Source organism: Ostreococcus lucimarinus, chromosome 4, assembly GCF_000092065.1.
Source record: "Ostreococcus lucimarinus CCE9901 chromosome 4, complete sequence".
Classification (NCBI taxonomy): Eukaryota; Viridiplantae; Chlorophyta; class Mamiellophyceae; order Mamiellales; family Bathycoccaceae; genus Ostreococcus; species Ostreococcus sp. 'lucimarinus'.
In genome coordinates, this window is record NC_009358.1 from 674,580 (window position 1) to 697,788 (window position 23,209).

Consider the following 23,209-nt stretch of genomic DNA (forward strand, 5'->3'; position numbering starts at 1 on the left):
TCCCGAACGTCGCACTTGTAACCATATCGATTCCTTCCACAACGAAACTCTACAGAAACATTTCACGAAACTCGAAAAGTCAACGCGCCCGAGTTCGCGCGCGCGCGACCGACGAGTCGCGTCACTCTCCCGCGCGCGTCCACGATGAGTGCCGAGGACGCCGTGAAGGCGATACGCATCAAAACCGGCTCCTTGCGGCGTCTGTTTAAAGAGCGCGCGATGTACGCCGAGGAAGTTACGAGCGGCGAGGCGAAAGTCGCCGCGATGAAGCGCGAAAACGTCGACGACGGTGACATCAAGCAGCAGGTGCGCGCCCGAGCGCGAACGACGCGAGCAACGCGACCTCGATGCGTTTTCGTCGCTCACGGTGACTGACGCGCGATGCGGTCGACGCGCGGGGACGCAGGAGAACGTGCTCGAGGAGAGTGCCATGATGGTGCAAGACAACGCGACGCGCTTGCACGACGCGCTCGGGTCGTTGCAAGTCACCGTGGAGCATTTCGAGTCAGATGCGATGGTAGAGGCGAGTGAGGAATATGCGGCGGCGGTGGTGTTGTTGAAGGAGGTCGAGGACGCGCTGAGGAAATGAAGGGGGCGCGGACGTCGAGCGTCGAGCGCTGACGCGGTAGTGCTAACAGTTTGTGATTCTAATGCAACTCTATTGATTCTATGTCTACTGGCGCGCGCTACGCAATCGTGAAATCGTCCAATCGCCGACGCGGACTCGTAGATGAAATCGAGGTGATTTCCACGAGCGGCACGGCGTCGGAATCGTCGCCGCGGCGTTGCGACGTCAACGCTTTCAATTTCAGCTGTTCCCACTTGTACTTGTTGTATCCGACCACGCCCACCATGCAAAGTCCGAGGCCGACGACGTTCGCGGATCCGAACTTGTCGCCAAAGAGCAACATCCCACACACGATGTTTATGATGTCTTTCAACACTCCTATGAACATCATGGACATCGCGCTCGTCTCGTTGAGCAGCTCGAATTCGGCTAAAGTCAAACAAAACGCCATCGACGCCCCGCAGGCGAACACGACCAAGTCGACGAATACGTCGATAGGGCTCGCGAGCCACTTTGAGTGTGGAATCGCGAACCACCACCGCTCTTTCAACGAAGAGAACGTGAAAACGATGACGAACATTATCGGATAAATCAAGGACACGAACACCACCGGATGACTCACGTGATGCGAATCCTTGATCCCCTTCGCGTGGTCTCCGGGCTCATCGCGGTCGCGATGCATCACGCGCTGCGAAAAGATCCACCGAAGCGCGCTCATGAGCGCCGCGATGAGACACATGATGAAACCAAACACATCAAACTGGGCGTCGCCCTCCACCGACATCACCTGCCCGACGACGACCAGCGTCACCACGCCGCCCAAGAACCACGTCGGCCTTTCAAACCTAAATAAAAACGCCAACCCAAGCGTGAACACGATCGTGCTCGTCTTCGCCACCGTGTACACCGACACCGTGATGAACGCCAACGACAAATTACTCAGCGCGATGTCCAACGCCATCGCCGCCCCCACCGGCGCCAAATTTCGCCAGTACACCTCCGACGGCACCTCTTCTCGCTTCCCGCGCGCCTTTTCCGCGTCTTCGAGCACGCCCGCTCCCAGACACGCCCTCGCCATCGCGTACTGCATCGCAAACTGCATCGAAGTCAGGAATATCGGGCACGGAAACCCTCCTCGCTCGACGCCCAGAATCTGTTTGTTGAACAGCGCCAACCCGGTCCCCGTGCTGAACCACACGAGCACCAACAGCGAGCACTTCAGCCCGCGCGCGCGCACGTCGCGCATCGCGCGCGTCGCGGCGTCTTCCCCGTCGCGTCCATCGCGTCCGCGTCCGCGCTTCGCGCGCATGTACCGACGCACGGCGTTTTGAATCTTCACCACCGCGCGGTGCGTCGCCCTCGCGCGCTCGCTCGGTCGCGCGTCCTCGCCGTCGCTCGCGCGCGCGCGGCTCGCGGCGTCGCGCGCGCCGCGCGATGCGCTCGGCGAGAGCGTCTGCATCGCGCGCGGCGCGACGCACCGACGCGCGCGCGATGTGACGCGCGCGAGCGACGCGCGGGACTTCGCGACGCGATGCACCGACGGCGCGCGAGCAACTGTCGCATCGTCGTCCCGGGCGCGGACGACGACGCGCGCGAACGCGACGCCGATGACGCCGGCGACGTCGGCGGCGGCGGCGGCGGCGCGCGCGGTGAGGGAGGCGAACACATGTGCGTGCGCGGGAGACGATGACTTTTCGAGACGACGACGACGACGACGACGGAAGAACGGCGGAAGCGCGCGCGAGAGACGAACGACTGACCCAACGCGCGCGCGCGCGCGTCGTCGCGCAGCACGGGGTCGGGGACGCTCACGATGGATGAGTTTCGGTTGAACAAGCTCGGACTCGGGGTGTCGGCGCAAAACTTGCGAGCGCTCGGCGACGACGGCGGACCGAGCGCGTCGGCGTCGACGAGCGAGGTGAGGGAAGCGAACGAACAGGATGAGTTTATATTAGGCGTGGCGGATCTGGACATCGTGGGGGTGATCGGGACGGGGTCGGGAGGGGTGGTGCGGTTGGCGAAGCATAAGCGAACGGACGAGGCGCTGGCGGTGAAGAATATCGCGATTTCACTCGCGAGGGACGACGATGGGCGAAAACGCATCATCACCGAGCTTCGTACGTTGCACAAGAGCTCGTGCGAGTACATCGTTCGTAGTCTAGGGGCATTTTTCGATCAGGGGAGCGTCAACTTGGTGATGGAGTACATGGAGGCGGGCACGATGAGCGACGCAACCAAGTATCTCGGACCGTGGGGAGAGGACGATTTAGCCGCGGCGACGGCGATGTTAGCGGATGGATTACATTATTTACACACGAAATTGAGTGTCGTCCATCGAGACATCAAACCGTGTAACGTCCTGCTCAATTTACGCGGCGAGGCGAAACTGAGCGATTTCGGCGTGAGCGGACATCTCGTCGACGCGAGTAAATGTCACTCGTGGGTGGGAACGGTTACGTACATGTCACCCGAGCGTATTCAGGGTGAGTCATACGAGTTCACCGCGGACGTGTGGAGTTTCGCTCTCACTGTCATGGAGTGCGCGCTCGGTCGGTTTCCGTACAATTCGCCCGACGTCGCGAGGCGGTATAGCTTTTGGGATCTACTCGATGTCGTCGTCAAAGAGCCCGTGCCTTGTCTTCGACCCGAGCTCAACGTTTCGGAGGAATTCGACAATTTCGTCGCCTTGGGCTTGAACAAAGACCCTAGCGGTCGCATGTTGGCGAGAAACATGATCGCGCACCCGTGGATTTTCGGCCGCGACAGGCGCGAAGACAAGCGTAAAATCGCCGCGCTCTCTCGCAGCGCGCTCGAAGCGCGCACGACCGCGAACGCCGCGCGTGATTCGTCCAGTTAGCCGTCGAACGCGGCGTCATCTTTTGTAACTCACCGCTCGCGCATCGCTCGTTTCACTCATTCGCGCGTCGCTCGCGTGGCGTCGCCTGAAATACCGGTACTCTGCGGCGCGCAGCGATGCACCTCGAGCGCCTCGTAGCGCCGCCGGCGCCCGCCGCCGGCGCGCCGCTCGACGCGGTCGAAGTCCTCGCGCGCTTCGTCGCGATGCGAGACGTTCGCGGCGCGACGACGGCGTGCGGCGCCGTCGCGAAGGCGCGTTTCGACGACCGCGTCGTGGAATCCGCGCGCGCGTTCGAGGTCGCGCTCGACGCGCTCGCGCTCGCGACGGCGCGCGAGGGCGGTGACGCGCTGGGCGCGCGCGCGGCGCGCGTGATCGCCGCGTGCGCGCGCGGACGACGGTTCAGAGAGGATGCGTTCGGGTCGCGCGCGGCGACGCGGTGCGCCGCGGCGTTCGCAGAGCGAAGGCGCGGCGAAGGCGCGGCGACGGCGAGCGCGTTGGCGCTCGCGGCGATCGGAAGCGAAGAGTCGTTCGAGGCGTTGGTGGTGCTGGTGCGATCGGGTATCGGTGCGGTGGCGTTTGAAACGCCGTCGTCGGCGTTGGAATACGCGTACGCGTACGCGTACGGCGTCGCGGCGGAGCGCGCGAGCGGGACGGCGGCGGCGAGCGCTTTACTCGAAGCTTGGGAACGCGTGGACGTCGGTGACGAGTATGCGGTGTTACGAAAGTGCCTATTTGGAGGGCGGTCGCTGCGGCGCGTTTTGGAGAGCGTGGTGACGGGTGGGGCGGTGCCGAAGGCGAACGCGGACGTCGTCGTCGCGGCGTGCGCGAAGGACGGTCGCTGCGGCGCCGTGTACGTCTTATCGGCGATGTATAGATCGAGCGTGGCTTTGAACGACGAAGCCATGCGTGCCTCGTGTGGGGTGGCGTTGATGCGTTCGGTCGGCGTCCTCGAGCGCTGGATCGCGTGCACGGCGCGTGACCCGTCGCTGGAAGCGCGTGCGTTTGCGAGCGTGTCGACGATTTCGGCGTGCTTGGATATGGATGGGCAAAACGGACCGTTACAGTCCGTGCGCGCCGTCGTGGCGCGAGCGACTTGCAAGATATTCGCTCTCATGAATGTTTCCTTGTTGCAATCGCTAGCGCGCGGGCGGGATCCGCGAGAAGCCTCGAGAATATTAGAGGATCTCACGACGTCGCCCATTTACATGAATGCGCACTTCATTGCCGAAGCGGTTTCACGAGACGACGGTCTGGATCCGCGGCAATCGCTGCCGATGCTGATGGAATTTTCAAGAAACGTATACGACACGGCGCAGGAGCTGGCTGCTTCAGAGTGCGCGGGTTGGACTGACACTTTGGATAATTCAGTTGTGCGCGCGGCGCGTGCGAACATTTATGACTTCGCGCTCATTACACTCAAGAACGCTCTACGAGGACGTCTTGAGGCGCATGTCGGTGATGCGATGTTTGTTTTGTCGCACCTTGAATTCGCTAGATCAACAAGTCTTGAGTACGCTCAAGTCCTTGGCGCGCTCGCGACGTTGCTGAATAGTTTGCCGTCGAGTAGCGACGCGCCCGCCGCGATGGCGTTTCTCGCGTCGTTACCCGAGCTCGCGGGCGACGCGTGGCGCGGCGACAAGATTCTCGGCGCTCGAATGCACCTAATCCTCAGGCTACTGCCGTTTGCGTTGTCGAAGTTTACGACGCCACGCATCATCGTTGATGTGTGTCCTTACGTGCGTCGATGTTGCGACCACGAGGCGAAGCACGTCGTGAAAGCGGCGCACGTGGCGTACGTGGGCATTTTCCACGCGCGTCCAGAACTCAACGGACAGTTGTTCCCAGACTATCTTCGAATGTCGCTCGAACGATACCCTGCATCCACGCCCCTAGAGCCGCTCGTCGCTGCTGTTGGATTGGTGACCAAGTTCGGCGAAGCTGGAAGTGAGTTGGCGCTCTTCGTCGCGCGCGAGCTCTCTGAAAAGGTGAAGAACATGGACGCGGCGCCGCCAACGATGAGTTCAGAAGACCCGCCGGTCGAGCCTCTGAGACGATTACTCTTTCAGCTCGTCACTTTGGTCGACTTTCCACTCATACCTGTCATACAGGACATCTTAGAGGATGCCGTTTTAGATAGCTCGGACCCGTTCACGAGAGCGAGGCGGCACGAGACGCTCGCATACACGGTGATGCGATGCCCGGATTACGCGCGAAAGCCGATGATGGTTGATTGGGTGATGCAAATGAATAGCAAGTTGTGAATAGTAAGCTGTAGAACAAGCTTTAGAAATTCAGTAAGACTGGTGTAACAACTGCTTAGCGCGCGAAAGGAATGGATTTGCGAATGTCTTCTAAAAATCCCACTGGATCTTTTTGAAACGTCTCTATTCCGTCTTGAATCCACTTCGACCCGAGCTTGAGACGATGTTCGTTTGTGGGCATACGATAGAGGTACGCCAGCCGCCGCAGCGCCGCCGCAGCAGGTCCCTCTAACGTGATGTCGCCGACGGGAAACGCGACGGCGGCGTCAAGACTACCGAGAACCATCATATCGCCGAGGTGTTGGTAGCGAAACGGAAGCTCCGTTCGTCCGTTCATCGAAGCCCAGATGTTCCAGGCCGCGTAGTCGGCCTGTTGGAACGCCACTTGCGCCGTGGACGGTAAGTGGTCCCAGTCCGCGTTCATCACCTCGGCCGAGCTCGAAGAAGCGTCACCCACGGCATAAATGCGCGAGTGTCCATTCACTCGAAGCGTCGCGTCCGTTTTGATTTTGCGCGCCGGCGTCGTCGCCACGGGCCAATCACTCGGTGTTTCTGCGCGCTGCCCGACGGTCCAGCAAACGAGGTCGTATGTCTCAACTCCTTCTGCCCCATCGTCGTCGGCGAGAGTGATTTTTGACGCGGTACTCACAGTCTCTTCGTCGTTTGCGACTTTGTCCAGACGCATGACTCGACCGCCGACGACGTTGACCCGCGCCTTTTCGAGCACTCGCAGCGCCGCTTCGCGTTGCCCTGGCGGCGCCGTCGCCATCACGCGCTTATTTGGCGTGATCACATCCACCACACCGTTCGTTGATTTCCCATTCAAGCGCTCGGCGATCACCGAAGCCAACTCTACGCCCGACAGCCCGCCGCCGATGACGGCGACGCGCGCGTCTCGCCCCGCGCGTTCAAGCTCCCCGAGCACTCCCGCGATCCGCACCGCATCTTCCGCCGTGTTCAGCGCCACCGCACACTCTCTCGCTCCCGCCACACCTCCATCGCTCGTCGACGTCCCGAGCGCGAGCACCAAGTAATCGTACGCCAGCGTCGTCCCGTCCCCGAGCGTAATCGACCCTCCCGTCGCGCTGTACGGCGTCCCATCCCGCATCGTACCCCTGTCCTCCGGCTCGAACGACACGACTTCACCCTTCACGTGCGTCACCTTCGTCGGCTTCAGCAGCTCTTCGAACGTCGGCGCCACCTCCCACGGCTCCAGCGTCTCGTTGACGAGTTCGTACAGCAGCGGCTTGAACACGAACGCCTCCGCGCGATCGACCACGGTGATCTCCGGCCTCGTCTCGCCCGCCCACTCGAGCGAGTCCAGCCGCAGGGCGGTGTAGAGCCCGCCGAATCCACCGCCGAGGACGACGACGCGCCGCGGCGAGGACGAGGACGAAGGTTCGGCGGTCGCTCGAGGCGACGTCACGCATCTTTTATCGGGACGCGCGCGAAGCGAACGCGCGCGGGACGGCGCGCGACGCGTCGAACGCGTCGAGCACGATGCGTCGAACGCGGTGCGCGCGATCGAAGGAGGCATCACGGCGCGGGCGCGCGCGTCGGTGTGACGAACGACTCGGCGGACGACGCGAACGACGCGAACGCGCGGCGGACAACGCGAAGGCGAAAGACGCCGCGCGCGATGGGCTACGCACGTCGTGGACTACACATTACATCGAAAATTATTTCTACGATCGCGAGACGGTCGGCGGCGCGCTCACCCCATCGTCTCGCGCGGCGCGCCGTCGGCGGCGCGCGCGTACAACTTTTGCGTTTCGTCGAGGGCGACGTGCGCGAAGCAATAACTCACGCACGGCATCGACCGCGCCTCGCACGAAGGTTCCTGACACACCGACGTCGTCCCTTCGAGCGCGCGCGCGGCCTCGGCCTCCTCCGCGGCGTCGCGCGATCCCCCGTGTCCGCGTCGTAACTCAAACCTTCGATGCTTCTTGCGCAACTCCTCGAGCAGGCGCCAATACTGATCCCTATACATCGACCGAAGCTCGCGCATGCGCTTCAACCGTCGCTCGACGAGCGCTCGCTGCGTCGTGTTCCCGTCGTCGTCGTCGTCGGCATCGTCGCCGTCCGCACCGACCGACTCGCGTCTCGCGTCGTCGTCGTCGTCGTCGTCGTCGAGCGCGTCGTCGAGCGCGTCGTCGTCGAAGCCGAGCGCCGCGCGAAACTTGGCGCGAAGCGCGACGTCGCGATCGACGACGTTCGCGCGCGTTCCGTTCGTCGTCGTCGTCTCGTCCGCGCGCGTCGTCGTCGCCGCGTCCGCGCCGCCGTCGCGCGTCGCGCCTTCGCCGCCCAATCCTCGTCCTTTCCCGTCCTCGTTCGCGTCGCTCGCCGCGCGCGCGCCTCCCCGCGCCCCTCCCGCGTCGCGCATGTTCACCCGCGGTCCGATCGCGCGCGGTTTCGTCGCGCGCGGTCGCGCGCGCCGCGCAGTGCGTCGTCACACGTCGACGCGCCGCGATGCGATGCCGACGCGCCGTCGCGCCGTCCGAGCCGCTCGCGGCGCGCGCGCGGCCTCGCGACGCGCGGCGCGCGGCCCGGCGACGCGCGACGCGCGCGCGCGCGTCGTCGACCGCGGTCGATCTCGATCGCGCGCTCGAGCGCGCGCGAGACGCGGTGAACGCGAATGAGAATTTGGCGTACGGTTTGTGGGGACACGGGAAGCACCTCGGATTGCCCGCGAAATGGTACCTGCGCGTGGACGACGACGGGTTCGTGGAGGAGACGATGAACGCGGAGCTGTGCTACGTGAGCGGACGAGCGAAAGGGCGCGCGGGTGGGTGCTGGGAGGTTGATTTCAGTGGGTACGCGCAGGCGCTGGAGCTGGACGACGCGGAGGCGTCGACGATGAGCGCGTGGACGCGAAGCGGATACTGGGCCACGCAGGAGTGCGTGAACGAACACTTAGAGCTGACGCTTCGTGACCGCACGGAAGAGGACGCGCGCGATGGGGTGGTGAGGATGGGGATGAAACTTCGCGGCGGGCGAGTGACGAGCGAGTTGACGCTCGACGCGACGGCGTGGACGCCGAAGAAGCTCGCGGTGGCGGTGTGCGGTGACGAGGACTTGTGGACGTTCGATGATTGGACGACGAGTGCGTGCGGGGTGACGTACGCGCGAACGACGAAGCTGTACGGGGCGAACGGTGGGGTGCAGGAATTCATCGCCGACGGCGTCGCGTGGGGGCGCGGGAAGGAGGGGCGTAAGATTTTTGAGAAACCGACGATCGCGACGCCGACGGTGACGGTCGATCCCGATTCGAGTTCGGAGGTGCCGGTCATTCGAGCGTCGTCGTCGCACGTGTTGGTTGAGCCGTTAATCGATGGTAAGAGCGCGGGACCGTTTATATTAGACACGGGCGCGAGCGGTTTAGTCATCACGCCAAAAGCCGCGAAAACGCTCGGTCTTCGCGCGTTCGGCGAAGTGCACGTCTCCGGGGTCTCCGGGCGCGTACCTTGTCAGTTTCGTCGGGGGAACAAACTCAAGCTCGGGCCACTGACGCTGCAGAAGCCGCTGTTCATGGAGATGGGATTGGACGGCATCGTGAGCGGGGCGTCGAAACCCATCGCCGGAATAATCGGATTCGATGCCTTCAAAAGTGCAATTTTGAGTGTCTCGGAAGGAGGCGAGCGTGTTAATATTTACGACTCGAGGCAACTGAGTGCGATCGATGAGGACTGGGCGTGGCAGGAACTTCGACTCGTGTCCAACGTGCCGCACGTGGCCGCGACGTTCTCTGGCGTCAACGATGCGCACAAAACCGAACCAAACATTTTCATGATTGATAGTGGTGCAGGCGGCGCGGACGTGATTTTTCATTCCAAAGCGGTTGATGAGCTCGGTTTGAGCGATCTTCTCGACTCCGAAGGCAGAAGAGTTTCCAGTCGCGTGCGAGGCGTGAGCGGCGCTAACGGCGAGAGTGGCGGCGCCACGCTGACGTACCGTACGACGATGGAATGGCTGCAACTCGTCAGCGCCGATGCCAAGGGTGAGTGCGTGCGTTTTGAAAACATCGACACTTTATTAGCTTCGGGAGAGGGTTTCAGTCTCTCCGAGCACAGTTGTGGGATGATTTGCGCGAGATTATTAGGTAAGAAAACGATCGTCTACGACGTGCCTCGCCGGCGCATCGCCTTCATTGAATGAAAAAATATAGCGTTTGTATTAATGAATCTCGACTATTTTAGACTTCAGGCACTTGCGGAAGATGCATTATCTTATCAACCGCCGTTTTCGCGTCCATGTGCCCGTCCAAGATGCTCGCCACCGCGGTGAGCACGGGCAAGTGCACTCGGTATCTCTTCGCTAATTGTACGACGGCAGCCGCCGTCGCGACACCCTCAGCCACTTGGTTCATGGACCCTAACACTTCTTCCAAGGTCTCGCCAGAGCCTAATCTCACACCAACTGTGCGGTTTCGGCTCAAGTTGACGAAACACGTGAGCATGATATCGCCGGTACCGCTCACGCCCGCGAGCGTCTCCGGTCGGGCGCCCATCTTCCCGGCGAGCCAGCGAATCTCAGCCACGCCCTGCGCCACGAGCGCAGCCATGGCGTTGTTGCCGAGCTCCAACCCTTCGACAATACCCGCCGCGATCGCCAAGACATTCTTCATCGCGCCCGAAAGCTCGACACCGGTCACATCGGTGCTCGTGTTCACTCGAAGACACGACGACCCGAAGAGCTGTTGCACGCTTATCGCCAAACTTTCATCCTCGCTCGCGGCGACTATGGTCGTGGGCAACCCTTGCATCAGCTCCACCGCGAACGTCGGTCCAGAAAGCACCGCGAGCGGCTGATCGCGTCCCAATCCAGAGGGAATGATTTCGCTCATCATATCGCACGTCCCCGTCTCCAATCCTTTACTCAAGCACAGCATCGGCGTCTTGGGATCGATGTAATCCTTCACCCCCGCCAAAAACTTCCGCGATTGTTGCACCGGAACGGCGTGAATGATAAAGTCGCACCCCGCCAGCGCCTCCTTCGCGTCCGTGGACGCCCGTATGTTCACCGGCAGCGAGTACTTTGGCAAATACTTTACGTTTCTATGCTCCTCGTTCAACGCCCTCGCGTCGTCTTCGTTCCGCATCAATATCACGACGTCCAAATCCGCCTTATTCCTCGCCAACAGCGTCGCCATCGCCGTTCCAAAGCTCCCACCGCCCATGATCGCCACCTTCTTCGAGCTCTGCAGCACGCTCTCGTCGTTCGCGTGCGCGCTCTCCACGAACGCCGCCCAGCGCATGATTTTATCCCACTCCGAGCCGATCGCCGCGCGATCCGCCTCGCTCACGCCCGCGCGGAACGCGTCGTACGCGCTCGCCGCCGTCGTCGTCCCGCGTCGCCGCGCCGCGCGCGCGTTCGCGCGCTCGCGCGTCGTCGTCGCCGTCGCCGTCGCGGATAGCGCGCGTCCCGCGCTCGTCGCCGTCGTCGTCGCGCGCGTCCTCGCGCGTCGCCGCGCCGGCGCGTCGCGTCGTCGCGCGCGTCCTCGCGCGTCCTCGCGCGTCGCCGCGCGCGCGCCGGCGCTCGAGCGCGTCGCCGTCGCCGTCGCCATGGTCGTCACGCGGTCGGTCGTCGCGCAGTGCCGCGACCGCGGTTCAAATTCGCGCGCGTCGTCGCCCGCACGGCGCGACGCACGCGCCCATGCGCGCCGCGAACGCCGCCGCGCGGTCCCACGGATCGTGGACGACGCGCGCGCGACGCGACGCGCGCTCCAGCGCCGGAGGCGCGACGACGCGACGCGCGCGAGTCGCGATGCCGCGACCGCCAGCGCTGGCGACGACGACGACGACGCGCGAGGGACGCGCGACGCGCGACGCGACGCGGACGAACGCGGTCGACAGCGCGAAGAGCGTCGACGTCGACGCGACGACGACGCGGGACGGCGCGGAGGCGATCGCGCGGGACGAGGGACTGCGAGGACACGAGGAACACTTGAAGTATCGGTACGCGACGTATCGAGCGCGGCGAGAGGCGATCGAAAGCGCGGAGGGATCGCTGGATGCGTTTTCGAAATCGTACGAAAAGTACGGGTTTAACGCGGATGAAAAGAGCGGGGAGATCACGTACCGGGAGTGGGCGCCGGCGGCGGCGCACTGCGCGTTGATCGGGGACTTTAACGGGTGGAACGGCGAGGCGACGGCGATGACGCGGGACGAGTACGGAACGTGGGAGGTGAAGCTGCCGAAGGGAGCGATCGAGCACGGATCTCGGGTGAAGGTGAGGATTTTTACCGGGGATGGCGCGCAGATCGATCGCGTGCCGGCGTGGGTGCGCCGGGCGACGGTCGAGGAGGGAGTGATGGGCGCCGGATACGACGGCGTCTACTGGGCGCCCGAGGAAAAGTACGAGTTCAAACACGCGGCGCCGAAAAAGCCGCAGGCGTCGCGAATTTACGAAGCGCACGTTGGGATGAGCTCGAACGATGCCAAGGTGAACTCTTACCGCGAGTTCGCCGATGATGTTTTGCCGAGAATCGCCGCCGGTGGGTACAACACCGTGCAACTCATGGCGGTGATGGAGCACGCGTACTACGGATCCTTCGGCTACCACGTCACGAGTCCGTTCGCGGTGTCGTCGCGAAGCGGGACGCCTGAAGACTTGAAGTACTTGGTCGACAAGGCGCACGGCTTGGGCGTGCGCGTGTTGCTCGATATCGTGCACTCGCACGCGTCGAGCAACGTCAATGACGGCATCGCCGGATTTGATTTCGGACAACGCGCCGAGGATTCGTACTTCGGTCAAGGCGAGGCTGGCTATCACTGGTTGTGGGACTCTCGCCTGTACAAGTACGACAACTGGGAAGTGTTGCGGTATTTGCTCTCGAACTTACGCTACTGGGTCGACGAGTACAAATTGGACGGCTTCCGATTCGACGGCGTCACGTCGATGCTGTACCATCACCACGGATTACAAATGGAATTTTCCGGTGATTACGAACAATACTTTTCTACCGCCACGAACGTCGACGGTGTTGTGTACTTGATGCTCGCGAACGAGATGCTTCACTCGTTGTACCCTGAAATTGAAGTCATCGCGGAGGACGTGAGCGGCATGCCCACGTTGTGCTTGCCCGTCAACGAAGGCGGCGTCGGTTTCGACGCTCGTTTGGCCATGTCCATCCCCGACTTTTGGGTGAAGTATCTGAAAGAACGCCCCGATGAGCAATGGAGCATGTTCGAAATGGTGAGCACGCTGTGCAACCGCCGTTACACCGAGAAGGCCATCGCGTACGTCGAGTCGCACGATCAATCCATCGTCGGCGACAAGACGACGGCGTTTTGGTTGATGGATGCGGAAATGTACTCTGGTATGTCCACTTTGAACGAACCATCCATCGTGATCCAACGCGGCATCGCGCTTCACAAGATGATGCGTCTCGTCACCGCTTCTCTCGGCGGTGAGGGCTACCTTACCTTCATGGGCAACGAGTTCGGGCATCCCGAGTGGGTGGATTTCCCGCGCGAAGGCAACAACTGGAGCCACGACTACTGCCGCCGACGCTGGGACTTGGCCGACGCCGACCACTTGCGTTACCAACACCTTCTCAAGTTCGACAAAGCCATGCTCGCGCTGGACAACGATTACCCGTACATGGGTGCCGCCCACCAACACGTGAGCACCGCCGACGACGGTCGCCAGATCCTCGTCTTCGAGCGCGGCGACCTCCTCTTCGTCTTCAACTTCCATCCCACGAACACGTACGAAGGGCTCGAGATCGGCGTCCCCGAGCAAGGCAAATACCGTCTCGCTCTCGATACCGACGCCGGTGAATTCGGCGGCGCCTCCCGATGCGGTTTCGGCGTCGATCACTTCACCTCGCCCGAGCCCGTCGAGAGCTGGGTCGGCCCGTACGAGCAAACGCCTCGCGCGGCGAAGATGTTCGTCTTATCGCCCAGTCGCAGCGCTCAGGTGTACTACCGCGTGCACGAGCACACGCCCGTATCTTCCGAGCCATCGACCGAGGATATCGTGCGCGAGAACGACGCCTCCGCCTCCAACGCGCGTTAGCTTTAGAGACGTTGCGACGTTGCGACCCTAAACCGCCGCCCGCGCCCCGCGAATCCCTCCACCATTCGTCGCGCGCTCGCGTCACACGCCCGCGCGCGCTCGCGGCGCGAGCCACCACGCGCCGATGCGCGCGCCCCTCGCGCTCTCCCTCGCGCTCCTCGCGCTCGTCGCCGCGCGCGTCGACGCCGCGTCGTCGGATCGCGCCGCGCCGACCGCGCTCCCGACGGCGACGCTCGATGATTTACTCCGCGCCCGCGCCGACGACGTCGTTCGATCGGCGTTCATCGGCGCGAACGCCCCGGGAGCGATGGTCGTGCGCGAGATCGGCGCGACGTACGCCGAGGCGCGACGACGAGGGCTGGACGCGTTCGCGGCGTGCGCGAGACGAAGCGGCGGACGAGGGAAGACGCTCGGACGAAGCGAGGGATGGGAAAAGGCGCACGATGGCGCCGTGCGAACGACGATCGCGAGCTTGGCGAAGGAAAGGCTGAAAATGGACGTCGATGACGATTGCGGGGGGTCGGCGGTGATGCGGGGAGACTTGGAGATTGTTCGAGACGGGGCGGACGCGGCGGCGCGCGCGGCGCTGGGGCGGTTGGACGCGGCGTTTCATAACGCCACGCGCGGGTTCTTCGAGCGGAGCGCGCGATCAGATATGAGTTTGGATAACTTTCACGCGTACGGGGCGCCGAACGTCGGGCGCGCGGAGGGTGAGATTGAGGAGGAATTGGATGTCGAAGGGAAGCACGCGCACACGGACGTCGGCGTCGCAATCGTGATGACGCCCGCGTTGCTTCGCGGGGAGAAACCCGGGACGGGCGGATCTAGAGGCTTATTTATCGGTGATATCGAACCGGACGTGCCGGACGACGGGATGATCGTCATGTTAGGCGAGGCTGCGCGGGCGTGGGTGCCGGGATTGAGCGCGGAGTTGCGAAGTTTGATTAAAGTGCCCACGCACACGATGCGCCTCACGGGCGAGCGTGCGTGGTTCGGTAGAATGGTTCTTCCGGAATCCTCGCTCGCGCATCCTGAGGGTGAAATGACTTTTGGCGCCTGGCACGCCGGCGCGATCGAAGCGGCGATGGAATCGAATGACAGAGCGGAGAACGAGCGTTGGGCCGCCGTCGCGTGCCCGTCGCCGGCGGTGGACGAGTCCGGTTTGGCCACGTCGCGCAGACGTATTCTATCCGATGACAACACGTGCCCGGCGGGCAAAATTTATTGTTGGCTCACGTGCGTCGACGCCCCCGCGGCGTGCGCAGATACGAGTAGCGCCAGCCATGCGGTGTGCATCGACACCGCGACTGGGAACCCGTGGGTGAACGCGGCGGGCAATCACTGTGGCACGTGCGCGGCGCAGTGCCCTGGGTCAAATATCACCGCACCGACGGGAATGTGTAACACGCGCATTGCGCCGACGACGATGTACATGGATGGCTTCAAGCTCAACGGCGGCGGCGCTTCGCAGCCCTGCGTGGCGCTTTTGTTCAAAAGCTGGTCATTGCACACCCCCGCGTTGCTCGCGCTCGGCTTCTTCGCCACCGTCGCGATGGGGATGTCCATCGAGGCCTTAGCGTCACTTCGACGCAACTTACAAAATCCCGGCTTCTGCAACTGCCACAACATCCCCACCTCCAAATCGCGCGCGTACGCCGTCGCGCTGTACGCCGTACAAATCACCCTCGGTTATCTCTTAATGCTCGTCTCCATGACGTACCATTTCGTCCTCTTCTCCGCCGTCATCGTCGGTCTCCTCATCGGCCACATCGTCTTCGGCGCCAAAGCCCCAGTCGCCGCCAACACCACCGCGTGCTGTTCTTTCGCCTCTCCCAGCGACAAGCAAGACTGTCCCGGCTGCGCGCCGACGCCCGGCGTCGACGCCGACCCGCTCCCTTCGTGTTGCGCCGCGCGCGCCGCCGAGTCGCGCGGCTCGCCCGCGAGTTCCGACAGCGGCGACGCCCTTCGCGCGCCCTTGACTCGTCTCCGCCGCGTCCTCACGGGCGTCGCCAGCAACGTGTAATTCGACCCTCTCTCGAGCGCGCGCGCCGAAAAAAACGCACCACCCTCAACGCGCTAGGTCAGCGCCGGTCGCCAATCGTCACTCCTCGGCGCGCGCTCGCGGGCCTCTCGGCCGTCGACGCGCTCGTCGCGCGCGCGGGCGGCGCGTGGGCGGCGGCGACGTCATGACCGACGTGTTCCCGCGCGCGCACGACGCGCGCGGGAGCGAAAACGACGAGGTGCGACGCGGCGAGAGACGCGCGACGCGTGCGCGATGGCGATGGGAAAACGCGTCACGACGACGTTCGCGAGCGGTGAAGGGCGCGAAATGCGCGCGAACGCGCGGAAAACGCGCGAAAACGAAGAAGGGGGGACTCTCGCGCGATGCGCGCGCGACGGGGAGGCGGCGAGGCCGGCGCGCGGGCGCGACGTGGATTTTGAGTGAATGCGCGGACTGACGAACGCGCGCGAGCGAACAGGCGCCGGCGATGCCGATGCCGAAGAGACGGATTCAAGCGCGCTACCGACGATCTGGCGCGTCTTTTTCGGTGCAAGATCGTGATTTAGTCGCGGCGCTGGAGAATATTAAGAATACGCGCGCGACCGCGTCGTACGGGAACGCGAACGCGTACTCGAGCGCGACGGCGAGCGGCGTGCACGCGGACGTGCCGACGGCGCTCGGGGTGTACGTCAAGGGCTTGGCGCATACCGTCGGGTTTAAGGATTCGCTGCAGAATGAACCGGATGCTGAAGAAGTGCCGGTGCCGGAGCAGCCGAAGACGCTGACGCTCGAGCACGTGTACGACGCGTTCACGGTGGAGACCATCCCGTCGCGAAGGCTGGTCGACGTGCACGCGCGCGCCGCGGAGCTCGTCGAAAAGCATTCTCTCGAGGAAAACTTTTGCATCGTCGACTTGGCCACGGTGAAGGCGCTTTACGATTACCACAAAGCGAAGCTTCCGCGTGTGCGGCCGCATTTCGCCGTCAAGTGCTTGCCCGACCGCGGCATCATCTCCACCCTCGCCGCGTTGGGCGCCGGTTTCGACTGCGCGTCTCAAGGCGAAGTTGAGTTGGTTACTGGTCTCGGTGTGCCTTCTGAACGCATTATCCTCGCACACCCCGTGAAGCGGCCGTGCGATTTGCGCTGCATCGCCGAGTACGAGGTGCCGTACACCACCTTTGACTCTGTGTCCGAGTTGCACAAGATTCTCGCGTCCAAGGTCAAGGTGAAGCTCATCTTGCGAATTCGCGCTGATGATCCCATGGCGCGTCTTCCGCTCGGAGCCAAGTACGGCGCGCCACTTGACAAGGTCTCAGAGCTTCTTTCTGTCGCCGCGTTGCTCAACTTGGACGTCGCCGGCGTTTCGTTTCACGTCGGTTCTTCCTCGCGCAATCCGGACGCCTACCGCAACGCCATTCAGTTTGCGAGGAAAATCTTCGACGAAGCGAAAGAGATAGGTTTCAACATGCACCTCTTGGATATCGGCGGTGGTTTCACCGGTTCGTTCGACGCCAACGGCAACGTCACCGAAGCGCCATCCAACTTTGATCGCGTTCGAGACGCTCTCGATGAAATTTTTCCCGACGACGGAACGTTTGAAGGTTTGCAAATCATCGACGAGCCCGGTCGCTACTTCGCGCAAGCTCCGGTCACGATGGCGTGCCTCGTATACGGTACGCGCGAAGGGACGAACGATGCAGGTGAGCGTCACATGGATTACTACATCACCGACGGCTTGTACGGCTCGTTCAACGGCATCATCTATGACGGTCTCGACTTGCCGACGTACTTCTTGCAACCGAACAAGGTTGCCCCGCTCGCTGGAATCGATAACGATTTCGACAAGATTAAGATTTCGTCCACCGTGTACGGGCCGACCTGCGATTCGCTCGATTGCGTCATGCGAAACATTCCTCTGCCGGAGCTGTCCAACGGTGACTGGCTCATGTTCCCAGATGCCGGAGCTTACACCATGGCTGGTGCGTGCGATTTCAACGGTATCCTGTGCTCGAAATATCTTTGCTTCTACGTGAGTAGCGAAAAGATGACGAGCACGGCGACGGAGAAAGAGCTCTCAGATTTGGTTTACGCAAACGATCGACCGGCGTGCACGCTCGTTCAAAACCGCTGAGCGCGGGGACTGAGCCGACCATTCAATTTCCTATGTCCAAACGACAAATTCAACACAATCAATTTTGTTCGAACAAACATAATCCAACCTTTGCTTCTTCAGAAGCGAGTCGAGAATGACCGTGGTAGCAGTTCGTCAAGAAGACGAATGCGGACGACATCGATTCCAAGTCGAGCTTCATGGTCGAGACACATTGTCTCGGGATGCGTCCTGTACAATATTAACAACATGCGATAGATCACACACATAGATGGTGCCACACTGTAAGCTGATCCTCAATATATCATCAACCTGACATCGTCGAAAGCGCGCCGCGTCCCGATTTGTCCCGATTCTTCTTTGCTCCAGGCGCGCGCGTGCTCGCGGCAGTCCTCGTCGTGCGAGCCGTGTCGTCGCGCGCGGACGCCGCGTTCACGAGTTCACGTCATCGCACGCGCGCGCGCGCGTTCGTTCGTCCTTCGACGTCGCGCACCGCCGCGTGTAACGTTTCTTTAGCGCCGATTCAATCCAACAATCCTTCGCCATGGCGCTGGATAATCGGTGCTTAAACCGCGTCACCACGGGCGCCGCGCTCGGCGCCGCCGTGGGCGGCGCCGTGGGGGCGTGTTACGGCACGTACGAGGCGTTCGCGTACAAGGTGCCGGGAATGCTCAAGGTGCGACACATCGGAAGGGCGACGGTGGGGTCGAGCGCGCTCTTCGGGCTCTTCCTGAGCGCCGGGTCGTTGCTGCAGTGCGGCCGACGATGACGCGCGCGAACGCCGAACGAGAGAACGCGTAGGGAATTAATTAGGCACGCGCCCGAGCGAGCGGCGCGGTATGAATACAAAACTCAGAGCTTTAGCGACGCGACGTCGCCGAGGTCACCTCGCCGCGTCTCGAGCGGCGACTTGTCGCGCGATGAAATCGGCGTTGATCTCCCGGCACAGCGCCTCCTCGCACCCCACCGCGACTTCGATTCCGGCGTCCAGCAGCGTCTGAATCCCTCCGCCAGAGACGCGCGGATCCGGATCGATGAATCCCACGACGACGCGCGCCACGCCCGCGTCCACGAGCGCGCGCGCGCACGGCGGCGTCCGTCCGTAGTGATTACACGGTTCGAGCGTCACGTACGCCGTCGCCCCTCTCGCGAGTTCTCCCGCCGCGCGCAGCGCGAACACCTCGGCGTGCGGTTCGCCCGCTTTCGGGTGATATCCCTCGCCGACGACGACGTCCTCGCGCGCGTCCACCACGACGCACCCGACGCGCGGATTCGGAAACGTCTCCGCCGTCGTCGCCGTCGCCGCGACTTCCAGCGCGCGCCGCATGTGCGCCTCGTCTTTCGCGTCCGTCGCGGACGTCGTCGTCGGCGCGACGTCCCCGCTCGAGCTCCCGCGCCGCGCGCGTCTCGGTCGCCGCGTCGTCGCGTCGCGGCGTTTCGTCGACGCCGCGCGCCGCGCGTCGCGCGCCCCGCACGCGCGCGCGCCGACGCGCGCGCGCGCGACCGTCGCGGTCGCCATCGCCGCCGTCTCGCGCCGCGCCGCGTCCTCGCGCGCGCGTCTGCGGCGGCGGCACTTCGCGACGCGACGGCGACCGCGCGACCGCGATGTCCGCCGACACCGCGTCGCTCGTCGCGAACGCGCGGCAGCAGATCGCGCGCTTGCTGACGCAGCTCGCGGACCTGGAGGACGCGCGGGAGGTGCGCGCGACGGCGCGCGACGGCCGACGCGGCGACGACGGATGAATGCGTGGAACGACGATTGCGAATGGCTGACTGACGACGACGACGACGACGACGACGACGACGACGCAGGAGTTCGACGACGATGAGTACGCGGAGACGAAGGCGGCGACGCTGACGCAGCTGGACGCGTTCAAGACGTCGCTGCAGCGCATGACGACCGGGGACGTGACGCTCGAGGACGAGCTCGCGACGGTGAAGGCGGCGACGAAGGCGGCGATCGCGAGCGCGTTCAGGACGCCGGAGGTTTTGAAGATGTTCGCGCTGCGACAGCCGGACGAACTGCGAGAGCGGATGCAGCGAGCGGCGAGGGACGTGATGCTTGGGAAGATGAGCGCGGAGCGGGGTGAAGTGATACGGGTGGAGGCGCTGACGGCGCTGAAGAAACTGGGAAGCGAGTTGGAGGCGGAGGAATTGGAGTTTTTACGCGCGCACATGACGCGCGGGTTGACGGATTTCGTGGACGCGGTGGAGTGAGCGGACGTAGCGCTGCGGGCGGTTGTAGTATTATATATATGTGTGGTAGCTTGCCTGGCGTGGTTAGGGCTGCGGGCGCGCTTGGACGATGCAAATTTCCCCAGAGGGAAGGATGCAGCCTTCGACGTCTTGCGGGAGCGTCTCGCCGCGCGGACTCAACTCGCGCTCGAGCTCAGAGCCGATGGCGAGAAGTTTGGTGGCGATTTCGTCGCGCTTCGCGACGTCGTTGTGAAGCCAGTGGGATGCGTAATCCGCGGCGACAGATTTCATTCCGGTTGCCGAGTCGTCATCGCGGACGAGGGCGGTTCCGAACGAGGCGAACGCATTCACCGTCGCTTTGCCGGATCGCTTGTCGACGCTCACGCGGCAGGGCGATCCTCGAACCGCGCCCGACGCCAAAGTCTCGCCCAAACCGAGCGCAAACTCGACGTACGCTTCGTTATTATCATTTGTGAGCGGGTGCTTCGTGTGTAGAACGAAACTGACCTCGGGCGAGAGCATCTCTTGGACGAGGACGCACATGTGCGCCTCGAGTTGATCGACGCCGGCGGCGGCGCGAGAAGCCACGGCGCGAGTGGTGTACAGGGACGCCCATACCTCGCCAACAGCGCGACTGAATGCGTCTTCCGAGTTCGGGTCGACATTTGGGATGGAATCGTACAAACCAGCCGCGGACATCCCCTCGAGATCTTCAACGTTGGCGCTACTTCGAACCATGACGCGCGCATTCGGGCCAAACTTTTCAGCGACGGATTGCAGCGCGCTCGCGGACGGCTTGAGCGAACGAACGAGGTTCTGGATGGCTTCGCACGTGTGTCGCATCCTCACTGGGTCGTCCGCGTACTGGTTGAGTTCGAGGAGCAAACTGTCGAGATGTTCGAGCTTGCTGATGCTCGCGCACGCGAATTCCATTGCGCCGAATGGAATGACGACACCGGCGGGCGCGGCGAACGCCGCCGATCCAGAAGAGTTTTCGGCGATAGTGCTCAATCGTGCGCACATAGCGGACTTCGTACCGGCGATGCGAATCGACTTTTCGAGTCCACGCTTGTCCAGCGCGACGAGATCGAACACGGTTCCCGCTCTTGAGAGATCAGTGTCGAGGCGGATCACGGGTTTCGTCGCCTGTGGCCCCGCTTCGCTTGAAGCAGCCGCAACAGACGCCGGAGCCGTCGTTGGCTCGAGCTTAATTCCAGTGGTTTCCGCACTGAGCTTCACGGCAGGTTCATTCGCCAAAGAACGCGCGTAGTCGACAAGCTTGTCGTCTTCGACGGCGATGAGGGGCACTTTGGCTTGACGCGCGCGAAGCGCCAAATGACTGAGATGCGGCAACGCGTGACACAGCACCACGCCGCGCACGTTCGGGCCGCACGTCGACACTTCTTCATCACCATCAGCACTAGCAACGAGCACGATTACTGGCTCGGTGAACTGCGCGCACTCTTCGGGCGTGAGCCTTTCGACGCACTTGAGCGCGCCGATAGCCTCGCCTTGCACGACGCAATCCCATCCAGCGGCGCCGGTGATTTGCCGGCTGACTCGCAGCAACAAGGAAGCGATCTTGGCGGATTGGAACACTACGCTCGCGCGAATCTGACCTTCTGTGAACACACTGATTGAGCCGTGGTCAATACCGAGCGCATTGCCGAGACTCGACGCCCGTCCATCGAATAAAGATTCCAACAGCGAACAAAAGTCGACGGCGCCGCGTCGAGCGCGTTCGGCGACGGCTTGGACGCGCAAACCGCCTTCCTCGCCCGCGGGCAAACCATTACGAGCCAGTGCTTCGGCTTCGGACGCGATTGCCTCTAGCTCGTTATCGCCTCCTGCACTCAGCGCCATGGTGCGAGAAGTCAAAGCCAGCGCCTCAAGAGTGAGTTTTACTTCGCTCGCGCTGATGTCGTTTCGCGGCGGCTCAGACTCTGCGCCGAGCGCGTTGAGCAATCGGCTCAACAACACGAACGCGTAATCTTCCATGCTCACCTCGGCCAAGCGCCACTGTTGACGCGTCGATGATTCAGCTTGACCCAAATCCCCGCCCGATTCCAAGGCGGCGGTGATGTCCGTTCGCGCGTCGTGAATAGCACGCAAGCACGCGACGAGCGCGCTCATAGTCGTTTGATCGCCCACGCGGTCGCTCGCAGGAAGCGCATCCACGGTCGCCTTCGCAGAGAGAAACTTCTTTGAGCTATCGGCCGCACGGCCAGGGGCGCCATTTTCGTTCGCGATACGATCGATGCGATCGGCCACAGAGGAGGCGTTGAAGAATTCCTTGAGCTCGCGATAGAAAATCTTAAACTCGTTGACAAACTCTTCGGGGTAGTCGGTTCCCGGAGCGGTGAGTTTGGCGAGCATAGATTCCGTCGCAACTAGATCCTCGGGACCAGCGCAGCGATGGAGTTTGTTCTGAATCGTGTGCTTGATTTCTTGTCGAACTTCGCGACATTTCCCATGTTGATCACCCTTGCCGTGCGCGATGTCGCGAATGCGCGTCAGCGGCACGCTTTGCGTGAACTCGGCGGTGAACGCGGGGAGTCGTGGATGCAGACGGCGAATCAACGCACGAAGCTCACGCGCGCGGTAAATATCACCACCACTCGCAACATCGTTCGCGAAACGTTCCGCAGCCTCGATTGCGCCGTACATACGTTCAGCCGAACCGGCGTGGTGGTTTGGACGGTAGTGCGTACCGTCCTCGACGCACGCGATGGCGCCGACAGATATCCAAAATAAATACACAGTAGCGTACGCCAAAGAGTCAACGTCGGCGCCGTCATCGCAAATTAGCTTCTCAACCATTTGCAGTTTCTGTCTCCATGAAGAAGAGTCGCGATCGCCCTCGACGATACGGCGCGCGGCGTCGGCGAGATTATCCGTGTTCCACTGAAGGTTACGTTCGCCGCCGCCGCCTTTGTGCGTTTGTAATTTCACTTCTTGACCGCGCCACTGGTTCAGCGCCGCGAAACTCGTGTCTTCGGTGACTTTGATCGGTTCGACTTGCGGTGGCGGTGGCGGTGGCGGCGGCGGCGGCGGCGACGGCGCTTCCGCGCTCGGCACCTCCCGACGCCGCTCGGGCGTTTCTCTGCGCTCTTGACGCGACGGCGAATCGACCGCACCGATCGCGCCCGAAAGATCAAACACCAAATCTCTCCCATCGTGCTTGTACCACACCTTG

General features: G+C 62.8%; 15 protein-coding genes across 15 annotated transcripts; 9 read left to right on the top strand and 6 right to left on the bottom strand.

Annotated features, from left to right (window-relative positions):
• Nucleotides 1–162: 162 nt before the first annotated feature.
• Nucleotides 163–505, top strand: OSTLU_9756 (predicted protein; the record flags this gene model as incomplete). The annotated part of the gene is made up of 2 exons (XM_001417280.1): nt 163–306; nt 407–505. Coding segments are annotated over 2 exons (243 nt in total), but the record flags the coding sequence as incomplete, so codon positions are not given.
• Nucleotides 506–686: 181 nt separating this feature from the next.
• Nucleotides 687–1,814, bottom strand: OSTLU_87077 (DMT family transporter: phosphate/phosphoenolpyruvate; the record flags this gene model as incomplete). Its single annotated transcript, XM_001417528.1, has 1 exon — nt 687–1,814. One exon carries the CDS (start codon nt 1,812–1,814, stop codon nt 687–689), a length of 1,128 nt encoding a protein of 375 aa, XP_001417565.1.
• Nucleotides 1,815–2,519: 705 nt separating this feature from the next.
• On the top strand, nt 2,520–3,320 carry OSTLU_4731 (predicted protein; the record flags this gene model as incomplete). The annotated part of the gene is made up of 1 exon (XM_001417281.1): nt 2,520–3,320. A coding segment is annotated over one exon (801 nt), but the record flags the coding sequence as incomplete, so codon positions are not given.
• A 221-nt stretch (nt 3,321–3,541) lies between these two features.
• Nucleotides 3,542–4,604, top strand: OSTLU_15138 (predicted protein; the record flags this gene model as incomplete). Its single annotated transcript, XM_001417282.1, has 2 exons — nt 3,542–4,492; nt 4,566–4,604. 2 exons carry the CDS (start codon nt 3,542–3,544, stop codon nt 4,602–4,604), a joined length of 990 nt encoding a protein of 329 aa, XP_001417319.1.
• A 26-nt stretch (nt 4,605–4,630) lies between these two features.
• On the top strand, nt 4,631–5,686 carry OSTLU_31315 (predicted protein; the record flags this gene model as incomplete). The annotated part of the gene is made up of 1 exon (XM_001417283.1): nt 4,631–5,686. One exon carries the CDS (start codon nt 4,631–4,633, stop codon nt 5,684–5,686), a length of 1,056 nt encoding a protein of 351 aa, XP_001417320.1.
• A 55-nt stretch (nt 5,687–5,741) lies between these two features.
• On the bottom strand, nt 5,742–7,223 carry OSTLU_36839 (predicted protein; the record flags this gene model as incomplete). Its single annotated transcript, XM_001417529.1, has 1 exon — nt 5,742–7,223. One exon carries the CDS (start codon nt 7,221–7,223, stop codon nt 5,742–5,744), a length of 1,482 nt encoding a protein of 493 aa, XP_001417566.1.
• Nucleotides 7,224–7,400: 177 nt separating this feature from the next.
• OSTLU_31317 (predicted protein) lies at nt 7,401–7,694 on the bottom strand (the record flags this gene model as incomplete). Its single annotated transcript, XM_001417530.1, has 1 exon — nt 7,401–7,694. One exon carries the CDS (start codon nt 7,692–7,694, stop codon nt 7,401–7,403), a length of 294 nt encoding a protein of 97 aa, XP_001417567.1.
• Nucleotides 7,695–8,878: 1,184 nt separating this feature from the next.
• On the bottom strand, nt 8,879–11,269 carry OSTLU_31319 (predicted protein). The gene has a single exon (XM_001417531.1). The coding sequence runs from the start codon at nt 10,938–10,940 to the stop codon at nt 9,879–9,881; it is 1,062 nt and encodes a 353-aa protein (XP_001417568.1). The 5' UTR covers nt 10,941–11,269; the 3' UTR covers nt 8,879–9,878.
• Nucleotides 11,270–11,449: 180 nt separating this feature from the next.
• OSTLU_31320 (predicted protein) lies at nt 11,450–13,705 on the top strand (the record flags this gene model as incomplete). Its single annotated transcript, XM_001417284.1, has 1 exon — nt 11,450–13,705. The coding sequence occupies one exon, from the start codon at nt 11,450–11,452 to the stop codon at nt 13,703–13,705; it is 2,256 nt and encodes a 751-aa protein (XP_001417321.1).
• Nucleotides 13,706–14,012: 307 nt separating this feature from the next.
• CTR1 (Ctr2 family transporter: copper ion; CTR-type copper transporter) lies at nt 14,013–15,729 on the top strand (the record flags this gene model as incomplete). Its single annotated transcript, XM_001417285.1, has 1 exon — nt 14,013–15,729. The coding sequence occupies one exon, from the start codon at nt 14,013–14,015 to the stop codon at nt 15,726–15,728; it is 1,716 nt and encodes a 571-aa protein (XP_001417322.1). The 3' UTR covers nt 15,729.
• Nucleotides 15,730–16,194: 465 nt separating this feature from the next.
• ODC1 (Ornithine decarboxylase) lies at nt 16,195–18,128 on the top strand (the record flags this gene model as incomplete). Its single annotated transcript, XM_001417286.1, has 1 exon — nt 16,195–18,128. The coding sequence occupies one exon, from the start codon at nt 16,195–16,197 to the stop codon at nt 17,836–17,838; it is 1,644 nt and encodes a 547-aa protein (XP_001417323.1). The 3' UTR covers nt 17,839–18,128.
• A 233-nt stretch (nt 18,129–18,361) lies between these two features.
• On the top strand, nt 18,362–18,586 carry OSTLU_31324 (predicted protein; the record flags this gene model as incomplete). Its single annotated transcript, XM_001417287.1, has 1 exon — nt 18,362–18,586. One exon carries the CDS (start codon nt 18,362–18,364, stop codon nt 18,584–18,586), a length of 225 nt encoding a protein of 74 aa, XP_001417324.1.
• Nucleotides 18,587–18,700: 114 nt separating this feature from the next.
• Nucleotides 18,701–19,144, bottom strand: OSTLU_31325 (predicted protein; the record flags this gene model as incomplete). Its single annotated transcript, XM_001417532.1, has 1 exon — nt 18,701–19,144. One exon carries the CDS (start codon nt 19,142–19,144, stop codon nt 18,701–18,703), a length of 444 nt encoding a protein of 147 aa, XP_001417569.1.
• A 287-nt stretch (nt 19,145–19,431) lies between these two features.
• OSTLU_8270 (predicted protein) lies at nt 19,432–20,016 on the top strand (the record flags this gene model as incomplete). Its single annotated transcript, XM_001417288.1, has 2 exons — nt 19,432–19,515; nt 19,630–20,016. Coding segments are annotated over 2 exons (471 nt in total), but the record flags the coding sequence as incomplete, so codon positions are not given.
• Nucleotides 20,017–20,097: 81 nt separating this feature from the next.
• OSTLU_87084 (predicted protein) lies at nt 20,098–23,091 on the bottom strand (the record flags this gene model as incomplete). The annotated part of the gene is made up of 1 exon (XM_001417533.1): nt 20,098–23,091. A coding segment is annotated over one exon (2,994 nt), but the record flags the coding sequence as incomplete, so codon positions are not given.
• Between the last annotated feature and the right edge of the window lie 118 nt (nt 23,092–23,209).

Coding starts and splice junctions, on each gene's coding strand:
- OSTLU_31319 (XM_001417531.1), bottom strand. CDS start 10,940: ATGCGCTGGGCGGCGTTCGTGGAGAGCGCGCACGCGAACGACGAGAGC.